The sequence below is a fragment of the Salvelinus alpinus genome, chromosome 39, assembly GCF_045679555.1.
Source record: "Salvelinus alpinus chromosome 39, SLU_Salpinus.1, whole genome shotgun sequence".
Taxonomy (NCBI): domain Eukaryota; kingdom Metazoa; phylum Chordata; class Actinopteri; order Salmoniformes; family Salmonidae; genus Salvelinus; species Salvelinus alpinus.
Window position 1 is genome coordinate 9,484,373 of NC_092124.1, and position 15,211 is coordinate 9,499,583.

The 15,211-nt window shown below is 44.0% G+C and overlaps 1 protein-coding gene across 2 annotated transcripts in view; it reads right to left on the minus strand.

Moving 5' to 3' along the window:
* LOC139566644 (protein WWC2-like) overlaps positions 1 to 15,211 on the minus strand; it is a 50,518-nt gene that overhangs the window by 29,742 nt on the left and 5,565 nt on the right. For both annotated transcript variants that reach the window (XM_071387892.1, XM_071387891.1), the window contains exons 2-6: positions 10,954 to 11,063; positions 3,153 to 3,268; positions 2,864 to 2,951; positions 2,683 to 2,759; positions 1,784 to 1,863 (exon numbers count right to left, since the gene is read on the minus strand). In XM_071387892.1, coding sequence (XP_071243993.1) covers positions 1,784 to 1,863; positions 2,683 to 2,759; positions 2,864 to 2,951; positions 3,153 to 3,268; positions 10,954 to 11,063 — 471 coding nt within the window. The remainder of the gene's footprint in view (positions 1 to 1,783; positions 1,864 to 2,682; positions 2,760 to 2,863; positions 2,952 to 3,152; positions 3,269 to 10,953; positions 11,064 to 15,211) is intronic.

Genomic DNA, 15,211 nt, shown 5'->3' on the forward strand with positions numbered 1-15,211 from the left:
TACCTCCTATCTCATGGTCATTCTCTCCCTCTCTCTTTACCTCCTATCTCATGGTCATTCTCTCTCTTTACCTCCTATCTCATGGTCATTCTCCCTCTCTTTTCCTCCTATCTCATGGTCATTCTCTCCCTCTCTCTTTTCCTCCTATCTCATGGTCATTCTCTCCCTCTCTCTTTACCTCCTATCTCATGGTCATTCTCTCCCCCTCTCTTTACCTCCTATCTCATGGTCATTCTCTCCCTCTCTCTTTTCCTCCTATCTCATGGTCATTCTCTCTCTCTCTCTTTACCTCCTATCTCATGGTCATTCTCTCTCTCTCTCTTTACCTCCTATCTCATGGTCATTCTCTCTCTCTCTCTTTACCTCCTATCGCATGGTCATTCTCTCTCTCTTTACCTCCTATCTCATGGTCATTCTCTCTCTCTCTCTTTTCCTCCTATCGCATGGTCATTCTCTCTCTCTTTACCTCCTATCTCATGGTCATTCTCTCTCTCTTTACCTCCTATCTCATGGTCATTCTCTCTCTCTCTCTCTCTTTTCCTCCTATATCATGGTCATTCTCTCTCTCTCTCTCTTTTCCTCCTATCTCATGGTCATTCTCTCTCTCTTTACCTCCTATCTCATGGTCATTCTCTCTCTCTTTACCTCCTATCTCATGGTCATTCTCTCTCTCTTTTCCTCCTATCTCATGGTCATTCTCTCTCTCTCTCTTTTCCTCCTATCGCATGGTCATTCTCTCTCTCTTTACCTCCTATCTCATGGTCATTCTCTCTCTCTTTACCTCCTATCTCATGGTCATTCTCTCTCTCTCTCTTTTCCTCCTATCTCATGGTCATTCTCTCCCCCTCTCTTTACCTCCTATCTCATGGTCATTCTCTCCCTCTCTCTTTTCCTCCTATCTCATGGTCATTCTCTCCCCCTCTCTTTACCTCCTATCTCATGGTCATTCTCTCCCCCTCTCTTTACCTCCGATCTCATGGTCATTCTCTCTCTCTTTTCCTCCTATCTCATGGTCATTCTCTCCCTCTCTCTTTTCCTCCTATCTCATGGTCATTCTCTCCCCCTCTCTTTACCTCCTATCTCATGGTCATTCTCTCCCCCTCTCTTTACCTCCTATCTCATGGTCATTCTCTCTCTCTTTTCCTCCTATCTCATGGTCATTCTCTCCCTCTCTCTTTACCTCCTATCTCATGGTCATTCTCTCCCCCTCTCTTTACCTCCTATCTCATGGTCATTCTCTCTCTCTTTTCCTCCTATCTCATGGTCATTCTCTCTCTCTCTCTTTACCTCCTATCTTATGGTCATTCTCTCCCCCTCTCTTTACCTCCTATCTCATGGTCATTCTCTCCCCCTCTCTTTACCTCCGATCTCATTCTCTCTCTCTCTCTACGAATGTGAATTCCTATTAGTAGATTGTAGCGGCTCTCTCGAATAATCCTATACAGCGGTTCCTACACACGTCGGATCTTAATTTGAGCCAGTAACAGGAATAATGAATTATTATGTGGAATATAATTAATGGCAATTTTTGCAGTTTTAAATGTCCCGCATTGCAGGAAAGTGCTCCTGCACCAAAGTGATCAAGTTAAGATCCTACATCTGTAATCAAACTGTTTTATGACTGCCCTCAGGCACTATCAAGTCCAATAGACACGTAACACTAAAGCTGTAAAATCACAACATTCACAACATTCACAGAGGAACATACGACACACAGGTGCGTGCGTTTAATAGGCAGGTGTGTGACAGACCGGTGTGTGATCAATATGAAAAGGGGACTTACTGCTGCAAGGTTTCAAAGCCTTGTTCTTTGTAGATGAGCTCCTGTTTCATCTGGGAGAGCTCTCTCTTCAGCATATTCACCTACAGTAGCAGACAGAGACAAATGTTAAAAGCAGAGTACAGACACACATTAACAGACACACAGAGGAATGCACTTACACTGAGAAGAGAGGTGTTTTGTTTCTTGTTTTTTTTCACTTGCTTTGGCAATGTAAACATACGTTTCCCATGCCAATAAAGCCCCTTTGAATTGAATTGAAAGAGAGCGAGAGACAGAGAGAGAGAGAGAGAGAGAAAAAAAAGAGCTAGAGAGAGTGCGAGAGAGAGCGCGAGAGAGAGAACGAGAAAAAGAAAGAAGAGTGAGAACGAGATAGACAGTCAAGAAGACACTAGTTGCCATCCCGAGTGGCGCAGCGGTCTAAGGCCCTGCATCGCAGTGCTTGAGGCATCACTACAGACCCGGATTCGAACCCAGTCTGTGTCACAACAGGCCGTGATCGGGAGTCCCATAGTGCGGTGCACAATTGGCCCAGCGTCGTCTGGGTTAGGGGACGATTTGGCCAGGGGAGGGTTTGGCCAGGGGGGGCTTTACTTGGCTCATCGTGCTCTAGTGACTCCTTGTGGCGGGCCGGGCGCCTGCAGGCTGACTACGGTCATCAGTTGAACGTGTTTCCTCCGACACATTGGTGATGCTGGCTTCCGGGTTAAGCGGTGTTAAGAAGCGCGGTTTCGCGGGTCACGTTTCGGAGGACGCATGACTCGACCTCCGCCTCCTGAGCCCGTTGGGGAGTTGCAGCGATGAGACCAGATTAAAATTGGGGAGAAAAAGGGGGTAAAATACAACAAAATAAATAAGTTGAGAAGAGGTGGGAGCGAGAGAGAGAGAGAAATGCACCTTACCCTGACTTTGGTGGTGGAGATCTCAGCCTTGAGGATGTCAGGGTCATACTTAGTGCTGGACGAAGACCCCGAGAACACTGGAGGAGAGAGAGCCATCTGGACCGTTAGTGTGTGAAGGACAAAACACGCTTGTGTGTGACAATTGGTTTAGAACTAGGTTCGGGTTAGGTTCACTACTCACGGCTGGTGCGTGAGCTGGACTTGTCCTTGTATGCGTCGTTGAGACATGTGTACTGATCCAGGGCCAAGGCCAGCCGCTGCTCTTTGACCTGGTAACGAAGATCACAACGGAAATAAGTCTTGTTCGTTCGTTCATTCATACGGTCCTTTCTTTATCCATTCCCTCATTCTATTTGTTAATTCATTCATTCATCCTTTCACCCACCCATCCATTCCTTCAGTCATTATTTTATTTACCCATAAATCCATCCATATATCCTTCCATGCATCCATTCATCCATCCATTTCACCTGGTACAGCTCTTTCTGGGTGACCAGGGCATCCTGGGCTACTGTCAGGTACTCCTTCAACATCCTCTCCTGCTCCTTCCTCCACTCCGCCCGGGGGTCCTCTAGCTGGGTACTCTCTAGAGAGGGTAGAATGTCATCAATGAGATCTACTCCCATAAAAATGATGGTGATGATAATACTTTATTTGTAGCCTCTTTTTGTGTCATACAGCTACAGCACGCCAGAACACCGATTCAGATATACAGGTAACTGCCAAAGTAATGGAAACCCTTGAGTAAATGAGGGATACAAAGTATATTGAAAGCATGTAGTTCCACACAGGTGTGGTTCCTGAGTTAATTAAGCAATTAATATCCCATCATGCTTAGGGTCATGTATAAAATTGCTCCGCGGGCTATTATTTTGGCCCCATAGGATGACAATGCCCTCATCCACAGGGCACGAGTGGTCACTGAATGGTTGGATGAACAAAGAAAATATGTAAACCCTATGCCATGGCCGTCTCAGTCACCAGATCTCAACACAATTGAACACTTATGGGAGATTCTGGAGCGGCGCCTGAGACAGCGTTTTCCACCACCATCAACAAAACACCAAATGATGTGATTTGTCATGGAAGAATGGTGTCGCATCCCTCTAATAGAGTTCCAGACACTTATAGAATCTAAGCCAAGGCCCGGTTAAAGCTGTTCTGGCGGCCTGTGGATGATTCGCGAAAAAAGCGCTGTTCTAAAAATCAATACACAGTATATATTTTCAAACCTGCATATTTAGTTAATATTGCCTGCTAACATGAATTTATTTTAACTAGAGAAATTGTGTCACTTCTCTTGCGTTCTGTGCAACAGAGTCAGGGTATATGCAGCAGTTTGGGCCGCCTGGCTCGTTGCAAACTGTGAAGACTGTCTGGAAGAAATAAAGACAGCCAACTTCGCCAAACGGGGGATGATTTAACAAAAGCACATTTGCGAAAAAAGCACAATCGTTGCATGAATGTACCTAACCATAAACATCAATGCCTTTCTTAAAATCAATACACAGAAGTATATTTTTATTTCGTTCAAAGAAATTCATGTTAGCAGGCAATATTAAACTAGAGAAATTGTGTCACTTCTCTTGCGTTCATTGTACGCAGAGTCAGGGTATATTCAACACTTTGGGCCGCTTGGCTCGTTGCGAACTAATTTGCCAGAATTTTACGTAATTATGACATAACATTGAAGGTTGTGCAATGTAACAGGAATATTTAGACTTATGGATGCCACCCCCGTTTTATTTTCTAAATGATAGTTTCCGGATTTGACCATATTAATGACCTAAGGCTCGTATTTCTGTGTGTTATGGTATAATTAAGTCTATGATTTGATATTTGATAGAGCAGTCTGACTGAACGATGGTAGGCAGCAGCAGGCTCGTAAGCATTCATTCAAACAGCACTTTCGTGCGTTTGCCAGCAGCTGTTTATGACTTCAAGCCTATCAACCCCCGAGATTAGGCTGGTGTAACCGATGTGAAATGGCTAGCTAGTTAGCGGGGTGCGCGCTAATAGCATTTCAAACGTCACTCGCTCTGAGACTTGGAGTAGTTGTGCCCCTTGCTCTGCAAGGGCTTTTGTGGAGCGATGAGTAACGATGCTTCGAGGCTGGCTGTTTTCGATGTGTTCCTGGTTCAAGCCCAGGTAGGGTCGAGGAGAGGGACGGAAGCTATACTGTTACACTGGCAATACTATAGTGCCTATAAGAACATCCAATAGTCAAAGGTATATGAAATACAAATGGTATAGAGAGAAATAGTCCTATAATTCCTATAATGACCTCAACCTAAAACTTCTTACCTGGGAATATTGAAGATTCATGTTAAAAGGAACCACCAGCTTTCATATGTTCTGATGTTCTGAGCAAGGAACTTAAACGTTAGCTTTTTTACATGGCACATATTGCACTTTTACTTTCTTCTCCAACACTTTGTTTTTGCATTATTTAAACCAAATTGAACATGTTTCATTATTTATTTGAGGCTAAATTGATTTGATTGATGTATTATATTAAGTTAAAATAAAAGTGTTCATTCAGTATTGTTGTAATTGTCATTATTATAAATAAATAAATACATTTTTTAATATAAATCGTCCGATTAATCGGTATCGGCTTTTTTTGGTCCTCCAATAATCGGTATCGGCGTTGAAAAATCATAATCGGTCGACCTCTAGTGTGAATACTTTCTGAAGTCACTGTATACTGCAAACGAAGCAGGCCGACACCCACATCTAACAGTGGGTTGTTTGGAGGAAAGAGAAAGGCACAGTGGGAGAGCAGAGGAAGCAATCCATCTGAATCAATCACAACACTACTCTCTCTCTCTCTCTCTCTTCCTCTCCCACTGTCTCTCACTCCTTTCCCTCTCTCTTTCTCTGTCTCTGCCCTCTTTTTTGTTTGTCTCTGACCCTCTCTTCTGGGGTAGCCCAGAACTCTGTCCGGTGGCACGGCAGGAAAGGGTTAATCCTTCATTCCTTACTGTACTTTGCCTGTGTCTCAAATGCCACCCAATTCCCTATGTAGTTTAGGGCCCATAGGGCTTTGGTCAAAAGTAGTGCACTATATAGGGAATAGCATGCCATTTGGGAGACACACAGTCTTTGTGTGGAAAACAACAAGTCTCTACACTGAGAGTATGGCCCCCTCCGTGCCACACTAAGTATGTCAGCAATGCAGAGACTGGCTGCTATGAGGAATAACCGGATTTCACTCCAGCAGGATTTGTGTGTGTGTGTGTGTGTGTGTGTACGTGCTTGTGACTGTGTCAGTGCCTGTCTCCACTCTCCCGCTCTCTCTCTCTCTATGGAGCTCCCAGCCCTGTGTATTCTTCTGCCGAGGGTGTAGGCTACCTTGCAAACCAAAATTGGTTATGTGAAAGTTCCCAGAATTTCTTTTAGCTCGCGGCGTATGTTCTAATAACACAAAAACAAATATTTTATACAAACATTGTATAACCATCAGCACGACTGGGCAGTATCTGTGTTATGAAAACATTTGACGCAACCTAGCGAATGTTCTGGGAACTTCCACAGACCCAATTTCGGTTTGCTGGAAAAACATCACTGGTACATTGTGTTATTACATTGCCTGGAAACCTAATGAGAACGTTGGGGGAATGTCATAGTTACAGATGTTGTGCACAACATTTTAGTAAATGTTAGGAGAACATTCCAAATATATTTAATTTAAAACATAAGAAAATATTACAATAATTTGCTATCATCCTAATGTTATATAAAACCTTAACTAGAACTGAGAATCTTAGCTAATGTTCTGGGACCGTTCCCAGTTTGCTGGGTTGGATAATCCTCGGCTAGGCCCTGAGTAATGTTTTGTTTCTGATCTGCTATATAACTTGTGGTCAATGTTGGGAGTTGCTCTTGCGCTCCGAGGTTGGTAACGGTTCCCTATAAATTGAACGATTAGCTGGTGAATCAATGTGGTGTTTCATGTTGGCTAGACACTGTATCGATGTCCTACAGAAGTCGTTGTATGATATGATAGATGATTTGAGCCTCACACACACACACTTGCGAACCCAAAGCCACATGCTGATGATCAACCCTAAAAGGTATGAGGTAGTGGCTAGAGCACAATAGACAGTGTTGACACAGTCGGTCTGTTGTTTCGTCATTGGTATCTGACAGCACACTCCTGCCTGCACGGCAGAACACACCCACCTCAACTCTCAGGATGTGACTGAATATCTGTCATTTTATGAGAGCTTATAAGAGTGTGAGGGAGAGCATGTGTCTGTCTACCTCTATGCATAATAAACCCAAAACTTCAACAGGACTTCCACTAAGACCAGGGGGGAACCCAAAGCAACTCCCTGAGTGGTTATGTGAAGTCAGGGAAGTTCCCACTAGGTTAGGCAACCCTTCTTCTCTGGGCCCATCTACGCCACATAAGAGAAGGCAAATCACCACACATAACAGACCCTTATCAACCCCCGTCCCTCCCTCCACTCCAACAATGCAGGGAGGCCACAGGGCAGCAGCAGGGTTTACATAATAAGGAAGTGAGGCCTGCTGGGCGGGGGACAGCCTGGGCAGGGAGGGAGAAGCTAGGACGGGACAGACAGGGCAGGGAGAAGTATGTACCCACCCAGACTAACCCCCCAGCCACCCCTGCCCTAACTAGGGCCAGGAGTTTTTGTTTTTCAGACCACCTGACCTTCCGAGGATAGACTCTGGGCCCTTATCAATCAGTCCACATTCTCCACTCACCTTACAGGTATCTGGGATACAGCCTAGACAGGTGAAGGGAGGTTCAGTCTGAAGAGAGTATGATGGCCTTGAGCTAGACATGAAATATACATTGACAAACGGTCATTGGGGTGTTTGCTGAGAAGGGAAAGTGTATCACTTCCATAAGGAGGCTTTCACACCAAATCGGTTTGGAGAGGTTTTTCCAGCTCTGGTGCATTTACCTCCTTAGTTCGGTGCTTTTTCTATACTAGAACATGAAAAACGGTTCAGTACTAGATTTAAAAAAAATGTTTGTCACTGCTGTCAAATGTGTCTCCGGGATCAACTCTGTCAGCGCAGCCAACGTCCCCTTTACAGCGCGAAAATACTGTGTGTGCTCCACTTAGCCTGCTCTCAGCGTCTGGGCTGCATCATGTTAGCTCCCCACTCATGCTGCACAGAAGTGAACACACTTGGATAATGCGACACGGCATGTAGAAACGGTTCATTACTGTTCGCAAAACAATGTCCATACAGGCTAGAACAATGCATGACGACACCAGTAGCTTCCAGCTTTGTAGGCTAACTTTTCTTGCTAGCTTACAGCTTTGTTTGTTTTAATATGCAAACCATAACGCAAAATATGAAGATTTTAACGCTGATTGCCACCAAAACTTTATTCATTCACTTAATTGGTCTCTCTCTCACGTCTCAACCCAAAGATGATCTATTGCCTCATTGAACTAACTCCGGACCGCCCCCTTCTTGCCTCGTGAATGACTTCATTACTGGTTAAAGAGACAGCGCACACTTTTAGCAAATACTCCTATGCGAATGTTGTTTATCAGTACAATAAAATAAAAATGGAAGGGAAACAGACTGTTCTGTTCATCTGTATTCCCGTGAAATCAGCCAAAACGAGCTCAATAACTCAATGCACGCACACACTCCTATTGATTATTTGCATTCGTTTCAATAGGCCTAGGCCACATCTTGATTTACCCAGGTAATCAATAGAGATGTACCATTCAAATAAAGAATTACCATTATGTTGTTATGTAGTTAGATTGTAAAAACAAAGTCACATTGATTGATTCGTTAATGCATGCACGGCTGTCTCTGAAAAATGTTGACGCAAAAAATGTCAAATGGAATGATATTGAACTCAAAAGATGCCCAACGATTGAACAGAGCAGTGTCTGTGTTTATCTTTATGGATCAAGTGCCATTCTGTGACTCGGGTTCATATGCCTTTTTTTGCAGTGTTATCGTTTTGGTATTGGGTATTGTGATGGTATCGAGAATCGTGATACTTAACCTGGTATCGAAGCCCAAATTCTGGTATCGTGACAACACTAATAGGCTACTGAATATAGCATATTCACCTCGCGGTTTGAGGGGATATTGCGCTGTTTCCTCCCGCATGTTGTTGGAAGACCAAAGCGAAGGTAAAATGAGGTTTGGGACACACAAGTTATGCTTCTTCATAATCATAGATGGATTTAACATACGCATTTATCTCCAATAAACAAATGATTTGTGGTTTTGTTTACGCATTTTAGTTCGTTTGACATTCGCCAACGTGAAACCAACCAGACCAAATGAAAAAAAATACAATGCAACAAGCCAAACTCTGATTCAAACTATAGCTCAGAAGTGCAGAAATACACTGTATCCAACCACCCACAGGAGGGCCAGCCTTAACACACTGAAGCTAAGCCGCGAGTCTCCACACAATCATCCACTCCTGACTGACAGCTGACGGCGTTTGTTTACCCACCGGTGTTAGACAAAACCAACAAACAATCGCAGTAGAAATGTGTTGTGAGTGCAACAGATAAATAGAATCTCTGGCCCACACAACAGCAGCAGCAGCTAGCTCACATCTCAACCCCGCGGGCTACAGCCAGGCTGCACAATGGAAAAACATTTGGGAAATGGATTTCATCTGCATTGGGAGAAAACAAATGTCTGATTTCATTGAATGGAGTTAATAAGTATTTTTATTTAATCACAGGTAATGTGAGTGTTTTCCTAAGGGATGAGCAGAAGACAGGCGGTCCGTGTGGAATTTAATCTGCTCATTTAGAAATGAACGTGACTAATCATAAACGTATTTCATTTAGTGGAGATGAGCTTGAAACCTTTTCTCTCTCTCCGTATTCAGTTTTTCTTCTATTTGCCTATTCTGATTCCTGGAAATTATGTGGCATAATAACTTGCAAAGGTGAGGGAATACCATATCAATATGTACAATTCATTTGAAAAATTCCTTGACAATATTAATATCAAGATCAATCTGCTGACAATATTGACAAATTCAACATAGCTTATCGTCTTGGCCTGACACTTGTCCAAGAAGGACATCTGTGAGTTTGCAACATGTTTAGCTTACTTAATGTCACTGATTAGACTGCTGGCAGTCAACATCCTTGACACCACACTCATAATATCTCTGGATATCATCAGATTAGGGTTATTTAGCCCATATCAGTTGAAAACAGGTTTTCACAACTGAAAACCCTTGACAAATGAAAAACATAAAACTCAGATAAAGACTAGCGAGCAAAGGAAGGCCAAAGTAAAGATTTTGGCCACAGTAAGGATTTTGACTCGACTTTAACTCGATCATTTCTCAAAGTTCAGTCAATACAAATAATACATTCCTCATTTGATGGAGACACTTGGCGAATGATCATACGACTCATCAATATCTCATCAATATCAAACAACATGTCGCTCTGACTATAAATAATAAAATAAGTTCCAGTGGTTTTCAGTTTCTAAATAACGATACTGTAATGAACACGAGGGAGACAGAGAGCTGGTTTCAAGCGCAGGGCGCAGTAGGTGTTTAATGTAAAGGACCACAGGAGGAGGCAGGTAGCTGGGTCCAGGGGCAGGCAGAAGGTCATACACAGGGGGTCCAACAAGGCAACAGTACAGGCAGGGAAAAGGCTAGTAACGTCGTCCGGGAGATCAGGCAATAGGTTGATAACAGGTAATCCGATAGGCTAAAGTACAGGCAGGGAATAGGTAAAAGGCGTCGTTAGTGAGGCAGGCAAAAACTATCATACACGGTAGGAGTAAATCACAGGAAAAACAGAGCTCTGAATAGAAGTGTGTCAAAAACAAACAATACCTCACAATGATGGGGTGCAAAGAACTGAACTAAATAGTGTGTGATAATGACACACAGGTGTGTGAACAGGTGATCAGAATTCAGGTGATTGGGATCTGGAGAGTGAGCTGCGTTCATGGGATCTACGTGTATGAGAGTGTGAGCTGGAAGCAGATGTTACAGACACACAATTCAGAGCAAGAAAACCAAAAAAAACTACATCATTACAGTTTCTGCGGTTCTACTAATTTCTCTGTGTTGTGTTTGAGAAATTCAAATCCAGTGTCGGAATACCCCTGCCAAAACATCTGAGGCGGAATCTTGGTTGAAATAGCCTGGGGTTCTTTGTTTAGGATGGACAGATCAATGATTGCCCGGGTGGATCGCCCAGACGGTTTGGGCATAGACATAATGTTAATGAGTGGGGTAGCACCGAGGTAAACCTGTCAACTCACTGTCGATGTGGTCGATGTAGTAGATGCCAATCTGAGGGTCGTATGAGGCCTCCCATCCCCACGGTAACTCGTCTCCCACACAGTCCGCAAACGACAGGGGCTTCGTCAACCTGAGAGAGCGAGAGAAACATACAGTATCTGTACACAGAAACACATGAAACGTAAAGCTAGTGCATATCGTAACCAATATATAAATACATCAGGTGGTTCATTCATAAAAACAGACGAGTAAAAGGAAAAGCCATGAAGGAATCATCCATTACTACAAGATTGGTTAGACTGTCTATAACTTGTCATAGTCACCTTAGAAACTGGAGTTCAGAAAGACACGCCACTAAACAACAACAACACTGGAGCATCCAGCAGTAACAGTGACACATTCCTGAGGGACCAAAGTCTAAAACTGGCGTCGTGGTACCACTCACTCAGCCAAGGTCCCTTCTGTTACTGTGGCTGTGGGCTGGGGGAAGTCTGGCTAGACAGGGAGAGAGAAGGGACACTAAACCACTGTGCCTTCTATTCGGGTTGCGTTGCCCAAGGTCTGGCTGGGTGGCTGCCTGCACATTGTTCCCGCTCTCCTTTCCACTGGTAGTTTGGATGACTTGGCCCATGTAGACAGTAGACGAGAGACAGCCAAGCTCACTGGCGGGGTCATGACAAGATGGGGGTGGAGAACGGGTGTAGGAGTGAGAGGGAGAGAGCGGCTTTGGAAGAATGTGTTGTATCTTTGAAACGCCAAAATCTGTTTGAGAAACTGGGACAGAGTCTATATTGGATAAGTCTAAGAATGTGGGCAATGGGTATTAACTTGCAGTTTAAGCCAAGCCAGCATGCCGCCCGGCGTACTTCACTGTGTTTATTCAGTGCACTCTCACTCGAAGACACACAAACGCTAATGCTAACAAACAGGTGCACACACACACACAGGCCATCTCTCCTGGCCTGGGCGGCTGTCAGTCTGGTATGCACGCTCCCTCTCGGCTGTAGAAGTTAAGAATTAGACAGGTGGTATTCCTGGTATGTCCCCTCGGCTGGGTCGGCCGACTATCGCACTCCGTACACCACCGACGACCTTTGAACTCAGAAGCCAGTCTCTGGACTGGTCTGCTGTCCTCGCACTGTCCTACTACAGGTATTGGCCTACCATGACTATTATCTACAGTTATTACTATGCTACCAGTTTAGCATCAGAGTGGCTGTTCAACTGAAGAACGGATGCATGAATCAAGCGTTTGAAAAGCTAAAAACCTCCACATTATCAGCAGACCAATCACTAACATCACACTGATCAAACCAACACTTTACTGTTTGGACACAGGACCATCACTGAGAAATGTCCTCATACAAAACTCAGTGAGGTCAGCAGCGACACTAAGCAATGTCAAAATAGAGGCCGTACTGAAGTGACAAGATAGGGACCACCCTCCTTCCTCTCCACTATTTCATTTTTATTTATTTGATTTAACCTTTATTTAACTAAACGACCTAGGAACGGTGGGTTAACTGCCTTGTTCAGGGGCAGAACGACAGATTTTTACCTTGTCAGCTCGGGGATTCGATCTAGCAACCTTTGTTACTGGCCCAACGCTCTAACCACTAGGCTACAGTTGAAGTCAGAAGTTTACATACACTTAGGTTGGAGTCATTAAAACACATTTTTCAACCACTCCACAAATTTCTTGTTAACGAACTATAGTTTTGGCAAGTCGGTTAGGACATCTACTTTATGCATGACACATGTATTCTTTCCAACAATTGTTTACAGACAGATTATTTCACTTATAATTCACTGTATCACAAGTCCAATGGGTCAGAAGTTTACATACACTAAGTTGACTGTGCCTTTAAACAACTTGGGAAATTCCATAAAATGATGTCATGGCTTTAGAAGCTTCTGATAGGCTAATTGACATCATTTGAGTCAATTGGAGGTGTACCTGTGGATGTATTTCAAGGCCTATCTTCAAACCTCTTTGCTTGACATCATGGGAAAATCAAAAGAAATCAGCCAAGACCTGAGTCTGGCTCATCCTTGGGAGCAATTTCCAAACGCCTGAAGGTACCACGTTCATCTGTACAAACAATAGTACGCAAGTATAAACACCATAAGACCACGCAGCCGTCATACCGCTCAGGAAGGAGACGCGTTCTGTCTTCTAGAGATTAAGTATTTTGATGTGAAAAGTGAAAATCAATCCCAGAACAACAGCAAAGGACATTGTGAAGATGCTGGAGGAAACAGGTTCAAAGTATCTATATCCATAGTAACATGAGTCCTATATCGACATAACCTGAAAGGCCGCTCACCAAGGAAGAAGCCACTGCTCCAAAAGCCACTGCTCCAAAACCGCCATAAAAAGAGCCAGAATATGGTTTGCAACTGCACATGGGGACAAAGATTGTACTTTTTGGAGAAATGTTCTCTGGTCTGATGAAACAAAAATAGAACTGTTTGGCCATAATGACCATCATTATGTTTGGAAGAAAAAGGGGGAGGCTTGCAAGCCGAACAACACCATCCCAACCGTGAAGCACGGGGGTGGCAGCATCATGTTGTGGGGGGTGCTTTGCTGCAGGAGGGACTGGTGCACTTCACAAAATAGATCGCATCATGAGGAAGGAAAATCATGTGGATATATTGAAGCAACATCTCAAGACATCAGTCAGGAAGTTAAAGCTTAGTCACAAATGGGTCTTCCAAATGGACAATGACCCCAAGCATACTTCCAAAGTCGTGGCAAAATGGCTTAAGGACAACAAAGTCAAGGTATTGGAGTGGCCATCACGAAGCCCTGACCTCAATCCTATCGAAAATGTGTGGGCAGAACTGAAAAAGCGTGTGCGAGCAAGGAGGCCTACAAACCTGACTCAGTTACACCAGCTCTGTCAGGAGGAATGGGCCATAATTAACCCAACTTATTGTGGGAAGCTTGTGGATGGCTACCCGAAACGTTTGACCCAAGTTAAACAATTTAAAGGCAATGCTACCAAATACTAATTGAGTGTATGTAAACTTCTGACCCACAGAGAATGTGATGAAAGAAATAAAAGCTGAAATAAATCATTCTCTCTACTATTATTCTGACATTTTACATTCTTAAAATAAAGTGGTGATCCTAACTGACCTAAGACAGGGAATTTTCATTAGGATTAAATGTCAGGAATTTTGAAAAACTGTATCTGGCTACGGTGCATGTAAACTTCCGACTTCAATCGTACCTGCCGCCTCAATAGTCACACTATGGTGTGTCACACTATCTTCTGACAGGTAGTCTGCCCCTCAGTGTGTGTACCACATTCCAGAAATTGATAACTCACTCACACCTTGGCTATCCACCCCGCACCCCACAATGAGATATCCTCACCTCACCCAACTGCCATGTCACACATTCTGTATCACCATACACACATCATTGTGCTCTGAACACACACACACACACACACACACACACACACACACACACACACACACACACACACACACACACACACACACACACACACACACACACACACACACACACACACACACACACACACACACACACAATGGCCAGCCCAACACCTCCATCAGCCCCATACATCACCTCTGGGCACCTCCTTCCCCTGCACAATAACCAAGACTGCTACAAATGACATCATGTCCAAAAGAGAGAAAAGTGTTAATCTGGCCCTTCACACATCAAAGGACAAATCACTGAGGTTGCCAGCCACACAGTCAGCAGTGGGACACAAAGACCTGGACTGGAGCTTGTTGCTGTGGCTGAGATAAGATGTCTGACTGACTAGCACCTTTTGATGCGTCCCGACCAACAGAAGAGGAGCCAAACATCACCACTACAGAGAGGAGTGGGTGTGCGAGTGTGTGAAGAGGAGGTATGTGAGGGAGAGATAAGAGGAAGACAACAGGAAAGGTGGGGTGGAATGATTGGACTGTACACTGTCCACTGTCGTCATGGTAATAATGATCCAAGGTCTCTAGGCCTGGGCCTATTTCTCACCGCAATGGTCGGCTGAGGGGACATAAAGAGACTAAAAGAGACTCCCATTAGTCACTGTCTCTGACAGTATCTCCAGAACAGAACAGGCGGATTGTTGAATGGATGTGAGAAACAACCTGTAACCATCCTGACAATGGAAACCCCAAATGTGAGTTAGTGCTTCGTTTCTGGCCAAAGCTAATTTTGCACCTAAGCAATTAGCCTATCAGACCACAACAAAACAAACTAGCTGCTACGTCTCCAGACGGGACTACTTT